Source organism: Canis lupus, chromosome 25 (assembly GCF_003254725.2).
Source record: "Canis lupus dingo isolate Sandy chromosome 25, ASM325472v2, whole genome shotgun sequence".
NCBI lineage: Eukaryota > Metazoa > Chordata > Mammalia > Carnivora > Canidae > Canis > Canis lupus.
The window spans coordinates 50,840,424-50,861,975 of record NC_064267.1 but is presented as its reverse complement, the minus strand read 5'-3'; the positions used below and the strand labels follow the sequence as shown (position 1 = coordinate 50,861,975).

General features: G+C 66.1%; 1 protein-coding gene across 19 annotated transcripts in view; it reads left to right on the top strand.

Annotated features, from left to right (window-relative positions):
* KIF1A (kinesin family member 1A) overlaps positions 1–21,552 on the top strand; it is an 89,090-nt gene that overhangs the window by 35,568 nt on the left and 31,970 nt on the right. For 3 of the 19 annotated variants that reach the window (XM_025463705.3, XM_025463704.3, XM_025463701.3), the window contains exons 11-27: positions 3,251–3,326; positions 4,456–4,534; positions 5,252–5,394; positions 5,787–5,813; positions 6,942–7,153; positions 9,118–9,197; positions 9,494–9,569; positions 11,612–11,691; positions 11,985–12,091; positions 12,975–13,058; positions 13,656–13,836; positions 13,915–13,987; positions 14,098–14,191; positions 15,120–15,268; positions 15,530–15,708; positions 16,816–16,953; positions 17,578–17,841. In XM_025463705.3, coding sequence (XP_025319490.1) covers positions 3,251–3,326; positions 4,456–4,534; positions 5,252–5,394; positions 5,787–5,813; positions 6,942–7,153; positions 9,118–9,197; positions 9,494–9,569; positions 11,612–11,691; positions 11,985–12,091; positions 12,975–13,058; positions 13,656–13,836; positions 13,915–13,987; positions 14,098–14,191; positions 15,120–15,268; positions 15,530–15,708; positions 16,816–16,953; positions 17,578–17,841 — 2,042 coding nt within the window. The remainder of the gene's footprint in view (positions 1–3,250; positions 3,327–4,455; positions 4,535–5,251; positions 5,395–5,786; positions 5,814–6,941; positions 7,154–9,117; positions 9,198–9,493; positions 9,570–11,611; positions 11,692–11,984; positions 12,092–12,974; positions 13,059–13,655; positions 13,837–13,914; positions 13,988–14,097; positions 14,192–15,119; positions 15,269–15,529; positions 15,709–16,815; positions 16,954–17,577; positions 17,842–21,552) is intronic. The other 16 variants (XM_049100874.1, XM_035716597.2, XM_049100873.1 and 13 more) reach the window with 7 other exon arrangements.

Sequence of the window (21,552 nt, the reverse complement as noted above, 5' to 3'; positions counted from 1 at the left end):
GTGAGTTGTGAGGATCCGTGTGTGCTTTGTGGAATTGTGAGAGGAAGTAGGTGAATGGTTGGGACACAGTTGTGTGAGGAACTGTGAGAAGCAATTTGAGAAAGTACATGAGGAACTACATGATTCTGAGGATTTCCGTGAAGAATTGTGAGGAACGGTGTGAGGAACCGTAAGTGAAGAATCACGAGGCACTTGGCATAACTATAAGAAATGTGTGAAACGGTGTGGAGGACTGTGTGGGGATTGTGTGAGTGACTTTTAAGGGAGTTTTTGGGGAGCTATGAGGAACTCTGGAATGATTAGGGGGCTACATGGAGAACTCTGGTAAACTTTGTGGGAAAGTTTGAAGAACTGAGTAGAACTGTGAGGATGTGAGAGAAACTATGACAAATTATGTGGAGAATTATGAGGAAATATACATGAACTCTATGAGAAACTGTGTGGAACTGTGAGAGGAAGCGTGTGTGGGAAAGTACAGGGGCTGTGAGGGAACCAACCATATGGGAACCATGTGAGGGACAGTCCACAGTCCCTCCCACAATTCTCCTCAGTTACTTACCGAGTTCCCCACACAGTCTCAGTGCAGTTCTTCACACTGTTCCCGACAGTTCTACGCGCACAGTTCCCACCTAGTGGGAAAAGGAATGTGTTTAAGGAACTGTGAGAAATTTTTTTGGGGGAAATGCATGCAGAACTGTGTAACAGACTATGTCAGGGATTTGTGTGGAGAATTGTAAGAAACTCCGAGGGAATGTGTGTGGAAGCGTGTGGAAAATTGTGTAGGATCTGTGTGAGAGTGTGTGTGTGTGTGTGTGTGTGTGTGTGTGGACTGTTGGGAACTGAGGAATGGTGTGAACTACGAAACCATGTGGAACTGTGAGAAGCTGTGAAGAATTGGGAGGAACTACATGTGGATTTTGTGGGACTGTGGGAGGAAGTGTGAAAAATTGTGCGGGGAGCTGTGTGAGGAACTATGAGAGGATGTGAGATGGAAACTACGTAAGGCGCCACATGAATTCTGTGGAGAACTGTGAGCAACTGTAAGGAAGCAGATGTAGGCCGTAGGAATTGTGAGGAGCTCTGTGCGCACTGTGTAAGGACACACGTGGAATGGGTTCGGGGAACTAAGTGCATAACCATGTGAAGAAACCGAGGAACTGGGAAGAATTAAGAATTGTGTGAGGAGCTGTTTACGGAACCACAGAGAGAAGCATGCATGGAACTGTTAGGGGTGGTGTGACGACGGACTATGCCAGGAACTGAGAAGAATGGTGTGAGGACCTGAAAGGAACTTTGTGAGAAACCATGTCAGGGACTGTGAGAAGAGCTGTTTGGCAAGCTGTACGTGGAGCTGTGTATAGAGTTGTGCGGTACCGTGTGTGGAATTGTGTGAAGAGTCACGAGGAACTGTGTGATGAGGAATTGTGTAAGGATCTGTGTGAGGAGATGCGGGGGGAGTGCCAGGAACTAGGTGAGAAACCGAGGAACCGCTGGGGAGGAACGGCGTGAACTGTGAGAAACTGTGGAACTGTGAACGTAAGTTTGCAACGCGGTGTGGGGACCGTGTGAAAGCGCTGAGGACGTCTTTGGGAACTGCAGGACTGTGTGGGATTATGGGTGGGGTGTGAGGAGCTGCAGTGGGACTGTGTGGGGAACTGTAAGAGACAGAATTGTGGGAGGGGTCGTGGGGTGGGGAACTAGGTTGGAGCTGTGAGAAGCTCTTTGGGGAAATGCGTGAAGAACTGTGAAGGGCTGTGTCAGGGGCTCTGAAGGATTGTGCGGAACTGTGTGAGGAGTTCCGGAGAGATCTGTGTGGGGATCTAGGTGCGACTGTGGGAAGAACTAAATAAGGCACCATGAGAGGGAACTGTGTCCTGAAGTGTGGGTGGGACGCAGCGTGTGACGGGTCGTGCAGAATTGTGTGAGGGCCCGGAACTGTGCGGGGAGCTGCGGGGAGCTGCGTGAGGGAGTGAGGAAGGGACTGAGGTGATGTGTGAGGCACCGCGGGAGCTGTGTCGAGTGCCGTGGGGCAGGTTGCGATAGAAACTTTTTTGGAAAAAAAAAAACAACACTTTTTCGGGAACGGAAAGTGAGTGAGAAAGTGTTTGAGGACCAGGGCCTGGAGCAGGGGCCTGGGGGCGCATAGCCGAGGAGGCGGGAGCCGGCGGGGCCTGGTCGAGGTCTTCAGTCTCCTGTCAGGCGGTGGCCGATTGTGGCCGAGCGGGGCGCGGCGCTGGGTTTCACCTGTTGCTCAGGCCGCTGCACCCAGAGCAGATGGGAGCGGGGTGGCCTGTGGCAGGCGGAGAGTGGAAGTCAGCGCTGGGAGGCCCCGGCGTGAGGCGACGGGGGCTGCAGCACGAGCGCGGGGCTGCCGGCGTGGAAAGAGCGGCGGCCCCGCGGGTGACTGGCCTGGTCCTCGCGGAAGGGGCCGCGTGATCGCGGGGCTTTACCGTGGAAACGCGGCGTGTGACGAGGGCGGCGCACGAGTCGGCCTCGGGAATTAAACAGACAAGGTAGAACCGCAGTTTGCGCGCGCCAAGTGCCGGGAGGACGAAGGCGTCAGCCCCGGGAGCTGCGGGGAGGCCCGCGAGGCCGGCGGCTCCTGAGCTCCCCTCAGAACTGAGGCGGACGATCAAGGATGAGCTGATGAGCTCGTGCGGGGGTTGGGGGGTGCCCGGGGGCCGGGGCCGCGCGTGTCCGCAGGGGCTCTGGGGCAGCGGCACCGAGGCAGGAGGCGCTGGAGACTAGGGCACGGCCAGGGGCCTCGGTGCGCCCGAGTCGAGCCTCCGAAGCCGTAGCTCGCGCAGCCCGTGGCTCCCCTGAGCCGCCTTTGCCCCGGTGGAGGAACCCGCCGCGGGGGGCCGGGGCTGTGGAGGACGCCTCGTCCCCAGGGTCCGCGGCCCGTGACCTCCGTGCGCAGGGAGAGAGGCCGGGCCCTGCCGAGGGCGCTGGCGCCTTTCCCGACGGTTCTGCGTGAGGGGCGGGGGGCTCAGGTCGGTCCTTCTGGGGGAGCGGAGGGAGGCCATCGGCTGCGGCCGGCGTGTGGCCCAGGGGCTCGGCGGGAGGACCGGGGAGGCGCCTGAGGGCAGTGACAGAAGCGGGCTTCCGGCGCCCTGGGGTTTGGGGGGGAGGCCTGAGGCCCGGCCCCTGCCTGCAGCAGCGCTTGACTCTGGGGACCCTGTGCTTTGCCTCCCCCTCCACTGCCCCCTCCGGTGGGCTCAGGGTTGACCTGGAATGTTCTTCCCCACAGAACAAGAAGAAGAAGAAGACCGATTTCATTCCCTACAGAGACTCCGTGCTGACCTGGCTCCTCCGGGAAAATCTGGGTGAGGGCTCTGGGCCCCCGCGATCCCCGGGGTTCCGACTTCCGCCCCGGGCCCACAGCCTGCCTCCTCCTGGGAAGGGGCCTTCTGCCGCCAGGGGGCCCCTCACCGTCCTGGGCCGAGCCTGATGCAAACCTGGGGATCCTTCCAGAAGGCCTGGGCAGGCGGCCGGCGAAGGGCTAAGGGGAGCAACTGCGGGGAAGGAGGATGCCCCCTGACACCTCTGTGGGTGCCCCCGCTTCACGCCCCTGACGCCCAGAGCAAGTGCGCACCCCTCGCTGGGACCCCGTGGTTCGGGGAGCGCTGCCTGCTTGCGGGTGTTTTGGGAGACGCCATATGTCACCCCTTCTCCCTGACACGGGGTGATGGAGACTCAAGCGTCCCAATCCTGATCCCCTTTCCTCCCAAAAATAGCCTTGGGGGTCTTCCCTGGCCGAGTCCACAGCTTGGGAGGCTGATGCCCAGGAAGGTAAACTGAGTCTTGGGCTGACCCGGTGAATGTAGGCAGCTGGGCCCTACACAGCCGTCCTCGGCCTCGTGGCTACGGCCTGGGAGCCCCGCTGGCCAAGCCGGCGCCCCGGAACCATGGCCGCGGGACACACGTCCCTGAGTCAAGGAGAGGCCGGCGGGCCACCCCTGAGCACCGCCAGGCCGCTGACTGTTCTGAGCCCTCGAGTGATCCGGCGGCATCAGAGCCGAAGCCGGACGTCCACTGCCTCGCGCAGGGCAGGGCACCACCCGACACCGCGCTCCGCGCTGCCCTGGGCCAGGACACGGATGCGAAATATTCAGAAAAATGTTCTAAATGAGAAAGATGAAAACGAAAGAAATCGTTGCATCCTGCGTCGGCCTGGATGCTGAAGCTCTAAAGCAAGTAGCAGACGCCTGAGCTTCGCCGCGGCTCCCCTCTTCCTGGTGGGGCGGCCTGGCTGGTGGAGAAGAGCCCCACGCGAGAAAAGCACGCTGCCCAAGGAGAATAACCGAGGCGCCCGCTGCGGTGGGGAAGGCCAGAACCCCGTGCACACGTTGGCCCGTGACTCGGTTTACCTGTCTGGGCCTCGGCCTCCCCAGCTCATGGGCAGGAGGGGACAGGGGAGAGAGGAGCCCGGATGACGCGGCCTTCTTCCCACAGGCGGGAACTCGAGGACGGCGATGGTGGCGGCCCTGAGCCCCGCGGACATCAACTACGACGAGACGCTGAGCACGCTGAGGTGAGGCCTGGCTCCAGGAGGGCGTGGACCCCTCTCTGCCCGTGTCAGGAGCGCCGCTTGGGGGTTGGGGTGCGGCCACCTCAGCTGGGCAGCTCCTCGAGGCTCCAGGGGGCTCCTTCACAGCCCCGTCCATTCCCGGCACCCAAGGGACCCCAGCGGCCCCGGACGCCTGCGGTCGCAAACCAGATCCTTCCCGAGCAAAGGGCAGGGGGCGTCCCGACCGTCCCCGTGGCTGCGGGGTGGGCGGCCGGGCCGGGGAGCCTGGAGCTGGCCCTGCAGGAGGCCGTATGTTGCCCCAGGTCACACGCCACCAGTGGAAAAGGAGTGGGGTCCCCATGCGGGTCCCCGTGCACACATGCACACCAACCCATGACACTTAGGAGTGCAGGCTACACTTGCCACTGTCACCCTGGGTCCCCCTGCGGTCACACTTGCTCCCCCCACCCCGGACCACAGGTCCAGGTGCAAAGGCCCCCCCCAGGGGGAGAGGTGCCACCCCATCCCTGCTCCTCCTGGGGACTCGGTTCCCCCAAGCGGGAGGGCAGCCCTGGCTGACCCACCTGTAGGTCTCTGGCCGTTGGCCTCCTGACTCCAAGTGGGGCGACCTGTCCCCCCACTGTGCCGCACGCCAGGGTCCCCCCTCTCCACCGCGGCTCTGCCCCGGGCCCCTTTGGGCCTGCCGGGCACGGGCACAGCCCACGCTCCCTTGGCCGCCAGGTACGCCGACCGGGCCAAGCAGATCCGCTGTAACGCCGTCATCAACGAGGACCCCAACAACAAGCTGATCCGTGAGCTCAAGGACGAGGTGACCCGGCTGCGGGACCTGCTGTACGCCCAGGGTCTCGGGGACATCACCGACAGTGAGTGTCTGTGCCCGCCTGTCCCGGGTCCTGGGCAGGCAGCTCCTCGGGGCCCAGGTCGGGCCGCCCCATGGCCGTGCCGCCCGCGCCCTAGCCCTGCTCCAAGTCCCCGGGCGAGCCACCTCGGGTGGGAGGCTGGGGTTTCCGGCCTCGGCCTGGGTGGACTGCATGGTGTGGGATTGGCGCTGGCCCAGGCAGGCCGCGACGGTTCCCTGGAGGCCACACCGGCGTGCCGTGGGTGCTGGGGTTGCGGCGGTCCCTGAGCGGCCGCCCAAGCCCCCCGCCCCCAGCCTGGTGGCCGCCTGCAGCGGGGTGCCTCGGACCCTCTGGAGACAAACCTGTTCTTCTGTTTCTCTGTCTCTCCTCCTCCCCCACGCCTCCCCTCCCCGTAGCCAACACTGTGCCCGGAGGACCCAAATGTGTGTATCCCCCTTGCTCTCCGCTTCCCGCTTCTGTCCCTGCTCCGCGGGGTGTAGGGCAGCACGGCGGGAGGGGCCTGCCCAGCCCCCCTCTGCCGTCCCCCCTTCCGGGGGCTGGGGCTACAGCTCTCTTGCTCAGGCACCTGATGTGCAGGCGTCGCGCCCCGCGCCCCCGGTTCGGCCCCGTCCGTGTGGCCATCAGGCCAGGGGGCCCTCGCGGGCTGGGAGTGGCTGAGCTCAGCCCATCGAGCGCCCTGTGCCCCCAGAGGCCGGGGCAGCTCAGGAGGGCGCAGGGGCGCAAGGAGGGCCGGGTCTGCCCCTCCGGCTCCCGGCCCCACACCCCGAAGCCCCCGGCCCCGGAAAGGCCGCCAGAGCCCCAGCCCGCATCTCCCTCTGGCCTTGGTCCGCGGGGTGGCGCCCCCCTGAGCCCGGGGCCGCGGGGTGCCCCGTTCTGTCCTGTTCTGCCCCGGCACCCCGTGCTGTCCTGTTTGCCGCTGCTCTGCTGTGTGTCTGCTTCTGCCAGGGGGTCTGGGCACCTTCCGCTAACCAGAGGGTGTCCTCGCCCCAAATCCCAGCCTTAGTGGGGGCACGGAGCCCCGGGGTGGCCCAGAGCAGGCTCTTTGGGGTGGGGGCTCCCTCAGGGGTCCCCTGTTCTCCTGTCCACCAGGGTGTTCTTGGGGCCCATTCTGCGCCCGGTGGGGCCGGACAGCTGGTGCGGCGCGGTCCCCGCACCTTGGGGGCACAGGGCGGGCGCAGAGAGGATGATGGGTGCCAGGGCCCTGGGTGCAGGAAGGCCACCGGGCGGTGACAGCAAAGGCGAGGGGCGGGGTGGGGGCACAGGGAGGCCACTCCCGGGCACGGGGGGCAGGGGGCCGCAGGCCCGGGCGGGGCGGGGGGGTAGAGAGGAGCTCGAGGGGTGCCCTGCTGCGCCGGGTGCTGGGGGCTCTGGGGCGGGGTCCCCCGGCCGGGAGGTGGCAGGCAGCCTTGCATGTGCTTGTCCACGCGGCCCCGCGCTGCACCTGCTGGGGCTCCTGCTTCCGCCTCTCTCCACCCACCTCTTGCTCTTTCCCAACTCGGTCTTTCTTTTCTCTCCCTCCCGTGTGTCTGCGCCCCCCCTTCCTCCCGTAGACGTGTCCGACCTTGAGAACAATAACCGTAACCGTGGCGGGGCGGAGCTGAGTCCAGCCCCTGACAATCTCTCCACAGTGACCAACGCCCTGGTGGGCATGAGCCCCTCGTCCTCGCTCTCGGCCCTGTCCAGCCGCGCCGCCTCCGTGTCCAGCCTGCACGAGCGCATCTTGTTTGCCCCGGGCAGCGAGGAGGCCATCGAAAGGCTGAAGGTGAAGGCGGGGACGCCACCTGTGGGGGGCCTGGACCGAGGGGCCGGCCGAGCCCCCTCCTCCCGGGACGGGCGCGGTGACAGCGTGGGGTGCACGCCGTGTGCACGGGCGCAGCGTCAGGGGTACCCCCGCCAGTGCCAGCGCCACGGAGCGGGCGGCCGGGGGGCCTGGGGCTTCTGTGCCCCCTCCCGGTGTTCTGGGCTCACCCCCGCCGGGTTCGTGGTGATGGGCTGACTGGGGGGCTGGGCTGTGCGGGGCGGGGGCGGCTGAGGGGGTGGGACAGGGGCCGGACCGAGGCCGGGGTGGGGTGCGGGGTGGGTGGGTGACCCTGGGGTGTGGGGCCGGGAAGGAAGCCAGGAGCTGGTGCTGACGTGGGCGGTGCTGGCCGTCTGCGTCCCAGGAATGGCCGGGGGACGTCTGTGCCTCAGAACCACTCTCGGTGTCCCCACGTGTCTCTTGGTGTCTCCATGTGCCCCTAGTGCCCTCGTGTGTCTCACAGCGTCCCTGTGTCTCTCAGTGTCCTGAGTGTCTCTCAGTGTCCCCGCATTTCTCAATGTCCTGCGTGTCCCTGGTGCCCATGCGTCTCTCAGTGTCCCACGGGTCTCTCAGCATCCCTGTGTCTCTCGGCATCCCTGCCTGTCGCTACGTGTCCTCATCTGTCTCTCTCTGTCCTCGTCTGTCTCTCCACGTCCCTGCGTGTCTCTCACTGTCCTGCATGTTTCTAGGCATCTCTGTGTGTTTCTCGGTGTCCCTGTGTCTCTCAGTGTCCCCGGGTGTCTCTCAGCATCCCTGTGTGCCTCTCATTGTCCCCACACGTCTCTCAGCATCCCTTTGTCTCCCAGCATCCCCACATGTCTCTTGGTGGTGTCCCTGCGTGTGTCTCTGTCTCTTGTGTCTCTCAGTGTCCCCATGTCTCTCACTGTCCTGTGTGTCTCTCCATGCCCCAGACATTTCTCGGTGTCCCCATGTGTCTCTCTGTGTCCCCATGCGTGTCTTGGTGTTCCCGTGTCTCTTGGTGTCCCCAAGTCTCTCGGCATCCCTGCATGTCTCTCTGTGTCCCTGTGTCTCTCAGCATCCCCATGTCTGTCTCTGTGTCTCTCAGCATCCCCATGTCTGTCTCTGTGTCTCTCAGTGTCCCCATGTCTCTCCATGTCCACACACATCTTTCCATGTTCCCATAAGTGTCTCGGTGTCCCCATGTCCCTCGGTGTCCCCGTGTCTCTCTGCATCCTCGTGTCTCTCCATGTCCCTGTGTCTCTTGGTGTCCCTGTGTCCTTCTGTGTCCCCGTGTCCCTCGGTGTCCCCATGTCCCTTGGTGTCCCCATGTCTCTCCGTTTCCCCATGTCTCTCGGCATCCCCATCTCTCTGTAACCCCCGCACGTCTCTCCATGTCCCCTTGTCTCTCCGTGTCCCCGTGTCCCTTGGTGTCCCCATGTCTCTCCATGTCCCCATGTCTCTCAGCATCCCCATCTCTCCGTGTCCCCATGTCTCTGTGTCCCTGCACGTCCCTCCATGTCCCCATGTGTCTCTCTGTGTCCCCGTGTCTCTCCGTGTCCCCGTGTCCCTCAGTGTCCCTGTGTCTCTTGGTGTCCCTGTGTCTCTCAGGGTCCCCGTGTCTGTGTCCCCATGTCTCTCAGCGTCCCTATGTCTCTCCATGTCCCCGCACATCCGTGTCCCCACACATCCCTTCGTGTCCTGTGCGCGTGCCTCTCTCCCTCCAGGTTTATTTTCCCTTCCGTCTGCCGTCTGGCTGTGTCCGCAGGAGAGACTTGTGTCCGTGGGCACGTCAACCCCTCAGCCCTGCACCTTGACCTTCCGGGCATCGTGCTGCCTGGGCCGACCCGGGAGCTGGGGCCTTGGCGCCTGCTGACCTGGCCGTGCGTCTGCCCCTTGCCTGGCGGCCGGGCCCGTGTCTGCTCACGCCCCAGGCCCCCAGCCTCACTCTGCTCTGTCCCCCTGTCCAGGAGACGGAGAAGATCATAGCCGAGCTCAACGAGACCTGGGAGGAGAAGCTGCGGCGGACGGAAGCCATCCGGATGGAGAGGTGGGTGGTGGGGAAACTGAGGACTCCGGGGCCCCCGCCTGGGGCTCTTGCTCCTGGGGGTGGCCAGGCCCTCCTGTGGGACAGGCTCATCCGCTCTCACCGGGGATTCCCACCCCCGTCACCCATGGCCCCGTTGACCCGATCCCTGATCAGGTGACTGGCCCTCCATCGATGGGGGGCCGCCCGGGGCTGCGTGACCGGAGCCCTCCTGCCTCCTGGTTGGCCAACTGGTTGGTGGGGACGAGGCTGGTCCCGCGGCCTCGGGGCTTGGGCTGACCTGGACGCTGTCCCCGCAGGGAGGCCCTGCTGGCCGAGATGGGCGTGGCCATGAGGGAGGATGGCGGCACGCTGGGGGTGTTTTCTCCCAAAAAGGTAGGTGCTGGTTCCAGTTCTGGGGCACGGCCTGACCCGGACACGGCCGGCGGCCCACCACCCTTTGTGGGGTGTCAGAGGGCTCCTCTGGGAGGAGAGGGGGCGGGTCCGGCACCGGGGGCCGCCAGACCTCCCCTGTGGGGGGACCTGGCCCAGCCTCCTCACAGCAGGATGTCCCCGGGGCCTTAGGACGTCCAGGTGGGTGTCTCTGCTGAGGAGTGGACGGGGGCCCTCGGGGCTGAGGCCAGACTGGGGCAGGGTCGGGCTGACAGGAGGCTGGGAGGCAGCCGCCCTCTCGGAGCTCAGCGGAAGCGGGTCTGGCTGACCCGGCCAGGCCTCGGCTTCTCCCTCCCAGGCCTGGTCTCCTGGCCCCGGCCCTGTCAGCCGCGGGCCTCAAGGGGAGCAGAGCACCACCCCCTTCAGTAGCTCAGGTGGGGTGTGATGTGAGCCCTGGGGAGAAGTCTGGTAATTCTAGGACCCCGGTCCCCCCTTCACCCCAAGAGGGCCCGACCCTTAGAGCTCCTAGGAGCCAAGTTCCAAGCTGGGAGGCCTCTAAGGAGGTGGTGACAGTCTGCTCTGACCACAGCTCGGGGCTCCCCCGGCCCTGCCTGTGACACGGGGTCAGTGAGGACGTGCCTGCCCCCTCCCTAGAGCAGCTTCACCCTGGCTGGCTTCTCACCCTGGCTTTGTTTGGGGTGAAGCGTTTCTGTGTTGCCTAAACCTGAAGCCAGAAGCATGTGTAGCGCCCACGGTGCGGCTGGGGACCCCACGGCAAGGGGGGTGGATGCTGCTGTGATGCATTCATCAGCCAGGTGGCCCTCCCTGGGGACAGGGCCATGCACTCCGGGCCGGGAGCCAAGGGGCAGGATGGGCCAGGGCCCGGAGGCGGGGGGAGGAGGGGTGCCTGGGAGGACCTGTGGGCAGGCTCTGTGCTGGGGAGCGGGTGCTACGCTGCTTCACGTCCCCCCCCACCCCCGTAGGCCTTTCGTTCTCATTTGGAATGGATTGTTTGTGGGCTGCCAGCCCCTGCCCCCTCCTGGGGGGGTACCCAGGACCACCGTGCAGAGCCGTGGGGTGGGGGAGGTGGCTGGGGCCGGTGGCAGAGGAACACTGGACGGCCCTGGTCCAGGCGCTGCCCTGGGAAGGCTGGCATCCCGGGGACTCTGGTGAAGCGCACGTGCCAGCTGGGTCCCTGCTCAGCCCGGCCGGCCAAGCTCGGCTCTCGTGCTCGGGAGAAGGGCTGGTTGGGGACAGTTGTCCCTGGTGTCCGACGACCAGGACTTCACAGTCCTGCACAGGGTGGGGGGCCTGTGGGACTTACCGTGGAGGCTGCTCGTTCTGAGGTACCCAGCGGGAAGCCGAGGATGCTATCCCCGCCTCCGCCAGCTTGCAGGACCCTGGCCTGGCACACCGTGCGGGGTGGCGCTCCCGAGCTCAGGAAGCGGGTCTAGGGCCCCAGTGGGCGAAGCCTGCGGGGGCTGCCCTGGGAGGCCCAGGCTACTGAGGGCAGTGCTCAGATAGGGTGGTCACCTTTCACACACTCGTGGATGAGAGGGGCCCGAGCCGGGCGGCCCAGCAGGGACTACTTTCACAGCGTCTGCTCCAAGCCCCAGGCCAGATCCCTGTCCAGTCAGCATCCTAATCCTTCTGGACTCACAGATCCACTGGTGCTTCAGTTGGAGCGGGGTCCTGGAGCCCCCTTTCGAGGCAGAGGAAGGGACCCAGAGCATGGTGCCCCGACCCTGCAGGACCCAGCCTGCACCCTGTATATCCAAGGGCCCACCCTAGCCCCAGCAGCACCCTGGGCTCCCAGCCCGTCTGAAAGCCCAGCACCCACTAGGTGCCTTCCACTGGCAGCTGCCTGCCCCCCTGGTTCTGAGCTCCTGGGCTCCTCAGAGAAGCCACCTGGGAGGACACAGTCCCCATGAGGCCAAGCCTGGGGCTGGTGGCAGTCTGGGTGTGAGGAGACAGGGGTCAGGTGGGTGGCCAGCACTGGGTGCCTGCGCCCCCCCGGGAGAGCTGAACCCCCCCTTTTTCCTCAGACACCACATCTTGTCAACCTGAATGAGGACCCCTTGATGTCCGAGTGTCTCCTGTACTACATCAAGGATGGCATCACCAGGTGGGGGTCTCGGGGGCTAGGCTCCCCCTGCAGAGGGGCTGCCGAGCCTGGCATCTGCTGGAACGTTGCTCTCCTCCCGTGCTTGTCGCTGGAGACAACGCCGACGGCTCCTCTGTGCCAAGTGGCTCCCCTGGGCCGGGCTGTGCGTGGGGCATCCCCCATCTGTGTGCACCCCGGGCGTTTCCCCAAGGAGCCCACTGGGTATCCCCACGAAGGGGCGGGGACAGGCCGGTGGGTGGCTTCGTGGGCACACTGGGTCCAGCCGGCGCTGACGGTCCCCCGCCTCTCCCCAGAGTGGGCCGGGAGGATGCGGAGCGGCGGCAGGACATCGTCCTGAGTGGGCACTTCATCAAGGAGGAGCACTGCGTCTTCCGGAGTGATTCCCGAGGGGGCAGTGAAGGTATCTCTGCCCCCCTGTGCCCCCTGTCCCCCCATTGCCCCTGGTGCTGCCGACCCTCAGGCCTGAGGGGGGCTTGCGGGCTCAGCCAGGCTCCCCGTCAGTCCCGGGGAAGCCCCTCCGTTGGAATGGGGTTCTGGGTGCTGGGCTCTGGACACGGGGCTCCCTCCCCGTGCCAGGAGTGGGCCGGGGTCTTCCTGGGCAGGAGGATAGTAAAGCCGTGAGGAATGAGCCCGGATGAGGGGTGGAGAGCTAATTTTGGACCACACTTTCCGGGGGGGCCTCGGGGTGGCCATCTGTCCATGACCCAGCCCGCCTGCCCGTCTCTCCCTGTTGCCCATCTTGGGTGTGGCCCTCTCAGGGAGGCAGCTGCTGTGTCCATGTGGCGTCACGGTGCCCATGGCCCCCAGCACCAGGCTTCTCCCTGGCAAGTGTCTGGCTGCAGCCCACTGTGACGGGGACATTTCAGGATGACGGCCTTAAACGGTGTTGGGGACGTCGGCACTCCCAGAATTCTGTCCCAGAGCCTGCCCTCCGCTGGGTGTGTGGGCACTAAGCTCCGGGGGGCTCTGGGACTCCAGCCACTATTTCCCGCCCATGCCTCCGTGGAGACCCTCGCGGCCGTCCTGGTTCTCTGACTCGGGCACGTGCGCCTCTCCCTGTGTGTCACGCTCCTCATCTGTTGTGTGAGGCTCAGCCCTCCGCGGGCTTCCTCGGGGCCCAAACGCGGTACTGTCTGCCGACAGTCAGGCTCTGCAGCCAGCAGGGAGGAGAGAGGCCTGCTGGGGGCCACCTGGGTGGCCAGGTGGGCCGAGCCCTGCCGGTGGCCAGAGGGCGTGACCACCCAGGATGACCGTCCCTCACAGTCCTCCTCTCCATCCTACAGCTGTGGTGACCCTGGAGCCCTGCGAGGGCGCAGACACCTATGTCAATGGCAAGAAAGTCACGGAGCCTAGCATCCTGCGGTCAGGTATGGCTGGGGCGTGCACACGCTGGGCCCTTCTCCCCTGCTGCTTCAGGACGGGGCCTGGGGTCCGTGCATGCGGGGTAGGGCCTGCGCCGGGAGGACAGGCCTCAGCTTGGTGTGTCCCTCCTGGCAGCTGGGCCTGGCTGTAATCAGGGCCCGAGGGCAGGGAGGGCAGAGCGGTGACCAGCTGAGGGTGGCCAGCCAAGGTGGCTGGGGAGGAGCGGAGGGAGGCCTTAGGGAGGACCCACCACACACAGACGGCCCCTGCCCTGCTCCAGCCCATGGGGAGGCCAATGGGCAGGGAAGGCCTGGAGCCCACGCTGTGGCCTACGGAGGAGCCGAGCACAGCCCCGGGGGTGGAGGAGCGTGCGGGGCCAGGGCACGGGGGGAGGCCAGCATGGCTGGGCACTGAGGGGCTGGGCTTGGGGGGACAGTGAGGTCCCGGCCATAGGGCAGGTGCTGGCTGGTGCAGAGCGGGGACCTGCGAGGACCAGCGGAGCCAGCGCCCGTGCTCCACCTTCCCCCTCTCCCTGCCCTCGTCCCCTTTGGCTACTCCAAGGCCACAGCCCCCCTCCATTGCCGGCCTCGCTCGTCCCCCAGGCAACCGCATCATCATGGGAAAGAGCCACGTGTTCCGGTTCAACCACCCCGAGCAGGCGAGGCAGGAGCGTGAGCGCACGCCCTGCGCAGAGACGCCCGCCGAGCCCGTGGACTGGGCCTTCGCCCAGCGTGAGCTGCTGGAGAAGCAGGGCATTGACATGAAGCAGGAGATGGAGCAGAGGTGAGGCCCGAGCTGGGGGTGGCCGCCCCACCCCGCGCGCTCTCCCCGCCGCGCCCTCACCCCTGCCCGCTCCCGCAGGCTCCAGGAGCTGGAGGACCAGTACCGCCGCGAGCGGGAGGAGGCCACGTACCTGCTGGAGCAGCAGAGGCTGGTGAGCGCGGCCCCGCCCGCCGGCCGGGGTTGGGGGCCGGGTCCCCGCGGCAGCAGGGCGGCCAGGGTCCTGGTCTCCGCGCGGGCCCTCAGTGCCGTTTCCGTGGCCAGGACTACGAGAGCAAGCTGGAGGCCCTGCAGAAGCAGATGGACTCCAGGTACTACCCTGAGGTGAACGAGGAGGAGGAAGAGCCGGAGGACGAAGGTGAGGGGCTCTCAGCTGGCAGCGCCCAGGCCTCAGGCTGGGGAAGGGTCCTGGACGGAGAGCCCCCGGGCCGCTCCTTTGCCCTGGGGTCCCGGGCCACCCCGCAGGAGAGGCCTCCTTGTCCCCCGGGGGGGCTCCCACGGTGCCGGGGCTCGGGGGAGGCTGTGCGGTGGTAGCTCATGCTCGCCGGTCCGGGTGGGAACCGCTTGGAAGCAGGGCAGCCAGGTGCTGCCTGACTCGCCGTCCCGCCTGCATGGGGCTGGTGCCCCTCCCAGCCTAGGTCACTGCTCCTCCCTCAGGATCCCTACTGAGCGCCCCCTTTGCCCTGCTGACCTCAGGCCTCCTTGGGCATGAAGGGGGCCACAGGCAGGGCAGACGGGGTGGAGTCAGGCCCCGGGTTCAGGTCCCGTATGGCCTCTGGTCGGCCTCTCAGGACTTTGTGCTCATGTGACCTTGGCCTCCCCTTGTGTGGCATCACCTACCCTGGGAGGCCCCTTCCCTCGGGGCAGGAGCGCTGGAGGAGGGCGGCCGGGCTCCCAGGCTCCCCTCCTGGGGCCCCTGCTTCCCTTCTCCTGGGGTGCCAGCGGGCAAAGGCGTGTGAGCCGGGTCGGGGTGTGGGGCTGAGCCCTGGGTGGCCCTCCTGGCCGCCCTCCTGTGGGCACAGGCCCCCCCCCGCGGCCCCCACGGGGCTCTCCCTGTGCAGTGGGCGGCCCTGTCTAGCTTACCAGGCGGGCCCTCCGGCTGCTCCAGGTCTGGTCCGCCTCTCGGGGGGCACACGGAGCCTTTCAGGCCTTTCTGCCAGTTCCCCTTCCTTCCGAGCGCCCAGAACGGTGCATGTGAGCCTGGGGTCCAAGCACAGAGCCCCGGGCCTGGGCAGAGGGGGGCGTCGTGGCCTTTCCGTGATGAGCACGGGCGCCTCTCCCCACAGTCCAGTGGACGGAGAGGGAGTGTGAGCTGGCGCTCTGGGCCTTCCGGAAGTGGAAGTGGTACCAGTTCACGTCGCTGCGGGACCTGCTGTGGGGCAACGCCATCTTCCTCAAGGAAGCCAACGCCATTAGCGTGGAGCTCAAGAAGAAGGTGGGCTCCTGCCCCGCTGCCCGCTGCCCCCCTCACGCGGCACTGCGTGCAGGGGACCCGGTGCCGGGCGTCCCTGCCCCCCCCCCCCCCGGGGAGCGCACAGCAGACCTGGCCCCCTTAGAGCGCTGGGCAGAGTGAGCGAGGCCCGGGGGGCGGCCCCGGGTGGGCGGGCGTCCCTCCCGCTCAGGGAGCAGCCGGTGAGCTGCATCCGACGGACGCACCCACCCAGGGCTGACGGCGATCGTCTCCCGCCCACCACAGGTCCAGTTCCAGTTTGTCCTCCTCACCGACACGCTCTACTCCCCGCTGCCGCCGGACCTGCTGCCCCCAGAGGCCGCCAAAGACCGGGAGACTCGCCCCTTCCCGCGCACCATCGTGGCCGTGGAGGTCCAAGACCAGAAGAACGGGGCCACCCACTACTGGACGCTGGAGAAGCTCAGGTGCGGGCTGGCGCGGGGCAGGCACGGGGTGGGCGCAGTCACGGCGCTCCGGTGTCCGTGTGCTCGTTTCTTCTGCCATAATTGCTTTAAATATCAAGAGGAAAAGCGTTATTATCGAGTCCATGTTCTCCTTCTACTGACGCAGGGGTAAAGCCTACTGTGCTTTCCTGGAGGAAGGGTTGGATGAGGCCGGGGGGCGGCGGGAGGGGGTACGGGGCCAGCAGAGCTTCGGGACAAGCCAGCCAGCCCCTAGGGGGTGCAGGTGAGGGGTCTTGGAGCGCACCGAGCGGGGCTGCGTCCTCAGAAGAGCTCAGCCTGGAGCCTCCCCACCCCAGGCCGTCGGGATCCCCGGGGGAGATGGCGGGGGCTGGATGGGGGGGGCGCAGCGTCCCTGTGAGAGACACAGGAAGGTCTAACGTGGCTTGAGGTGCCCTGGACGTGGGGCTGTGCACAGAGGCAGGGCCATGGCGCCGGGAGGGAGGCACATGGGCGCAGAGCCAGGCGAGTCCTCGGCCACCGCGGGCAGGGCCATCTGCTGAGACCGGCCTGGTTGAGTTATTCTGGAGACCTCAGGACACAGGGCAGCCCCGTGGCCCAATGCCTGACCCCAGGGTGATTCCGGGCAGAGAGTGCGGCTCAGTGACGGGGGCTCACCCGCAAGTCGGTCGCTGGCTGGCCCAGCCAGGGAGCCCCCAGGGATGTCTCGATGTTGTAAAACACAGGGAGCGGAAGGTGCCACTAGTGCACACTCGCAGTCCTACCCGGGCACACCCCTCCACGCATTCCTTCCCCGTGAGACTCGTGCGAGCAGAAGCCCAGGCTCACGGTCCCTCCCCACCCTCCCGCGGGCGAACAGGGCATGCCCGTCACTCCCCAGTCCCGGGGGGAAGGGACAGCACTTCCTTTCTCCTTCAGCATGTTGGTTTTTCTGGGGATGATCATTTTCCCGTGTCTGTATCCTATCGCACCGTTGAGCGCTAAGGGCTCCGCACAGGACGCCCCATCCCGAGCGTGACGACCGCGTTGGCCCCCGGATGACGCTGAGCGGTGGCCAGAGCCGTGCCGGACGCTCCGCCGAGGCCCACGGTGTTCCCTGTGCCCCTGCAGGCAGCGCCTGGACCTGATGCGGGAGATGTACGACCGGGCGGCAGAGGTGCCCTCCAGTGTCATCGAGGACTGTGACAACGTGGTGACGGGCGGAGACCCCTTCTACGACCGCTTTCCCTGGTTCCGGCTGGTGGGCAGGTGGGCGCCTCCTTCCCTCCCTGGGCCGAGAGAGAGAGAGTGAGAGAGAGAGAGAGAAGGTGGTGGGGGCAGGGACGGGGCCTCCTCCCGAGGCCGAGCCCCCCGGCTGGGGGACCCCAGCAAGAGGCCCTTCCCCCCTTGACTCCCCTGTCCTCGACCTTCCTGGGTCCGAGGCTCCCCACCCCCCAGCCACTCCTGTCCACAGACCAGTGGGCCCTGTAACCTGGGGGACCGGGGAGGGCACGGGGTCTCCGCATTGCCACCGACGCCTGCTGCGGGGCTGTGGCCGCCAGGTTGCACGTGTCCACGGGTGTGAATAGGTGGCTGGTCAGGCTTCCTGAGCCACCCGGTCCTCACACGACCTCAGCCACACCTGGCCAGGATCACGCCAGCCAGCGGGGGGCTTTCCAGAACTTTCCGTAGCCTTCCACGGGCCACACGTGCGGTTTCTTTCCAAGCCTGGGGACGGGGGTGCACTTTTGGTTCTCTTGTCTCTGAAAGCAGCATTCCTGATGGTCTGTGTGTTTGGTTTTGGTTTTAAACAGAAGCCCCCCGCCCCCACCCCTGTCCGTCCCTGCGAGTAGCTGGTGTTAACTTCTCTCTGTCTTGTCGTACTAACCTCAGTTCAGTCATCTCTGGCTGCAACAGCTACCCTCTTCTCAACACATGCATGAGCGAGCGCATGGCTGCTCTCACCCCCTCCCCCACCTTCTCGAGCCCCGACTCCGACGCCACCGAGCCTGCCGAGGAGCAGAGCGTGGGGGAGGAGGAGGAGGAGGAGGAGGAGGAGGAGGAGGACCTGGAGGACGACGTCTTTCCGGAGCACGCGCTGTGCGACGGCCGGGACCCGTTTTACGACCGGCCCCCCCTGTTCAGTTTAGTAGGAAGGTTGGTGAGGTCGAGGACGGCATGCTGGGAAGGAACCAGCTCTTTTGCGCAGGAGCACTGCTGCGGGCACAATTTGACCGCCGTCAGGGCGTGGCCCCCGGTATGCAGGGGCAGCTCCCCCAGACCCCCCAGGCCAAGGCAGGCCGAGGCAGGCCGAGGGGCTGGCCTCCCCGAGGAGAGGGCGTGAGGGAGCGAGAGGGCTCCTGACCATCCTGGAGTGTGCCCAGCAGGGAGAGTCGGGGTGCACCCGGAGCGCGGCCATCCGGCTCCGTGCGGGCGGAGCTCCTTCTGCAGACAGGCTCTAGAACCCTGGGAGGAGTCCTCGAGCAGGGCCCGCGGGGACATCTGGGCAAGTGGGGGTTTGCGTCTCGGCACCCACCACCAGCGGGGCCGGCTCCGCTTCCCTCTGTGCCTTCTCCTGCTATGGCCCGAGAGTCGGAGGCTGCTGGGTTGCTGTCCGTGCCGCTCCCTCCGGGAGAAGGAGCAGAAGGTAGAGGACGCGGTCCCAGAGGGCGGGAAGGGAGGCTGGCCTCAGGCAGGGCGGGGTCTGCCTCCAAAGCCTGGGGCCCCGGGGGCCCTGCCTCTCCCTGAGCCTTCGCTCCCCCGGCCTCCTGGCCGTCATGGCGGTAGACGGCACACGTGGCCCGTGCCCTCAGGGGACGTGCCCTTTGCAGAGCGGCCCCGCTTCACTTTCTGGACAGAAGCGGGAGCCCAAGGGCAGGAGGTGGGGCAGAGGCCCCGGGGCAGCCCAGACTTTGCCGGCAGGTTGGGCAGATACAGCTGCCATTCATGCTCTTATTGCCGTGGAATGGAAGCAAAACGGGCGAAGGAAAGATCTAGAACCCTAGCTGCAGTCGTGGAGCATCTGGCTCACGAAGCAGCTGCGTGTAGATGTCACGCATATAAGAGGGGTCAGACGGCTCCAACAGCGACCCTTGCTGAGTTGGACATCGCTTCCTTGGGCCAGGCCGCTGGGAGCGTTTGCAAGTCTTGACCTCGGAGCAACCAGTCCCGGAAGCTGGCCCCCAGAGAAGGGGGGTTCCCACGGGGAGCCCTTGGGTGCAGACCCTGGAGTGAAAGCCCCACCAACGTGTCCCGCGGGAGGAAGCAGCTTCCTGCGGGGGCATGTCACGCATTTATTCTGATTAGTTTTCCACGAGCGTGACATGCTGGCCTCCTGGATAAAAACGTGGGGCTCTGACCCCGCGAGGCGCCCCGGGTCTGGGCCTCCCGCTCTGCGGGGCCCGACAGGGCGTGCCGCCCCGGGGCCCAGCTCCATGCAGGCCTCTGGGAAGCCCCGGGGAGCCCCCGTGTCAGGTAGGCGTGGGCTCAGGGCGCAGGGGAGCGAGGGCACCGGGAGAAACGGGGTGTGGGCTCTGCAGTCTCAGCCAGAAAGAGCTGGGTCCTTCCAACACTCCCCCCCTCTGTGGATCTGAGATGTCACGAAACAACCCAACCAAAGTAAAGTCATCCGTGAGAGGCCAGCCCCCCATACGGCGGGCGGCCTGCAAAGGGCTTCACTTGGAAACGTCCCCATCTTTTTGGTTTGGCAAGAATTGGCTTCTCCCGCGCAGCAGCTGTGCAGGCCCAGGCCCTGAGAAGGACCCATCTTTGGTTTCCTTTCATCCTTCTGGTAGCTGCTGGCTCTCTCTCCAAAGCTTAAGCAGGATTGGGGCGCCCACTCTTGTCTCCCTTCGGAAAGGCTTCCCTGGCCCCAGCATGCGTCTCTGCACCTCACCAATCTCGTGGTTAGCCCTGCCTCCTCCCCTCCCGCCACACTCAGCCCTGGCTCTGCCGCTCTGCCGCCTTCTCTCTCTCTCTCGGGGCGGGTTTCAGCCTGCTTCAAGGTGTCCTCCCCCGCGTGGGCCCCCCCACATCTTGACCGTGGGCTCCTCACCCACGGCCGGGGTTAGCCCCCCAGTGGCCTCTCCCTCTGGTGGTCTGGGGTGCCAGGTGAAGTGGGGAGGTGGGCTGGGCCCGGGGGCTCTGGGTTCCCCGACCCCGATTCTCCTCCCTGCCGGGAGCACCGCTCGCAGAAGCTAGACGGGCCGGGAGCTGCAGGGAGGAGGGCGAGGGGCTGGCGGCGGGGGATGGAGGGTCCGGGGAAATGGGGCAGGGAAAGGGGGTGGGGGACCGCCCCACACACACCCAGGGACATGTTCCAGACTCTGCGTGGAAAAGTGCTGACTTGCTCTGTGTCGGCACCAGGGCCCCCGGGCGGGCACGGCCGGTCCCTCGGCTCCCAGCTGGGTCCCTCTGTGTGCCGGGCCGCTCAGCCCGAATCTTTGCCGGCGAGGCTATGAACCCGTCGGGGTGCAGTGGGTGCCCCGTGGCTGGCGGGGCCCCTGAGTGGCTGCTCCTGATGTCAGGCTGTTTCTGGCACTTACGGGGCATGAAGGGGAGGCCAGCGTCTGTGCCGCGGGTGCCCTCCCTGGTGTCCTGGCTTCAGTTGCTCGGGGTGAGGTCGGCCAGGGGTGCAGGGGTCGTCCAGCCTCGGCTCGCAGCCCTTGGAGGCTGCTGGGCCCCAGGGGTCCCCAGCAGTGCCCACCACCATCTCAAGGTTAGGTCTCAGGGATTAGGGGTGGCAAGGAGAGCGGACCCAGCATCTGGCACCGGATGCTCTATTACCTTGAGGGAGCGTCCCACCTGGGCGCCCGAGGGGAGCATGCGCGTGTGCGTTCACTCGCAGCTGGGTTACGGCAGGAGAGGAGGGGAAGGGACCCCAAGGGTCTTTTCATGGCATAACCCCCACCTCCAATCAGGGGGAGGCCCCCAGCCCTCGGAGGCCCTGCCTCTGGGAGCACAAATAGGATGCATCTTGTCTAAGGATCTGAACTCGGGCTTTGTGGTCCTCGATGCCACGGATACTCGCGTCTTCCTTCTCCTCTGGCAGAAGGAAATCCTAACGGATCAGGGAAGAGTTGATCTACTTAAGCAATCAGCTGTGTGAGTTGAGCAGGTGGGCGTTGAGCGTGGCGTCTGCATCCACCGGGGCTGGAGAGGAGCCAGCCTGTGGGTTTAAACCCCCGCCCCGGGCGCCTTCCTTTCTGTCCGTGAGCCTCGTGCGTTGATCCGCGAGGGGGTACCGACGCCCTGGCGCCCCGGCTGTGAGGTGCCATCTGAGATGCACCCCTAGGAGGGGAATACGACGTGCCGTAGGTCAGGGCAGCCCCGCTCCCACCGCCCAGACATGAGGGGTAGGATCTTGGGAACTGACCGGCTGTGGGCGCACCTGCTGCCCAGTGGCCGGCAGCACCGCCGTGTCGTCCGGGCCCCTAGTGAGCGCAGGGGTGTGGGCTCGTAGGACTGCGTCACGGCTCTGCACCCACGGGCCACCAGTGGGACGATGCGGGCCTTGGGGTCATGAGAGGCCCAGCCTCCAGCTGGTTTGCGGGAACCTCAGATCTGCGGAGCCACAGGGACCCGCGGGTGGGCAGCGTGGTGGAGAGCGTCCACTCGGGAAGAGCTTTTGTGAAGTGAGGCCCGGGGACAGGGCCTGCGTGCCACGGCCTGGCCTCCTGACCTGGACCGGCCCTGCCCTCCGCCTCAGTCTGTCTCTGGCCTGGCCTTTGTTAGGAACGGGGGAGGAGAGTCAGGACGTGGGTGGGCATGGACCCTGAGGGCTCGGAAAGGGGGAGGGGTCGTGCTCAGAGTCGTCCCTGCAGGAATCGCCCCCCTGAGCCGTCCAGGAAGGTAGCCCCGGGCCAGGGG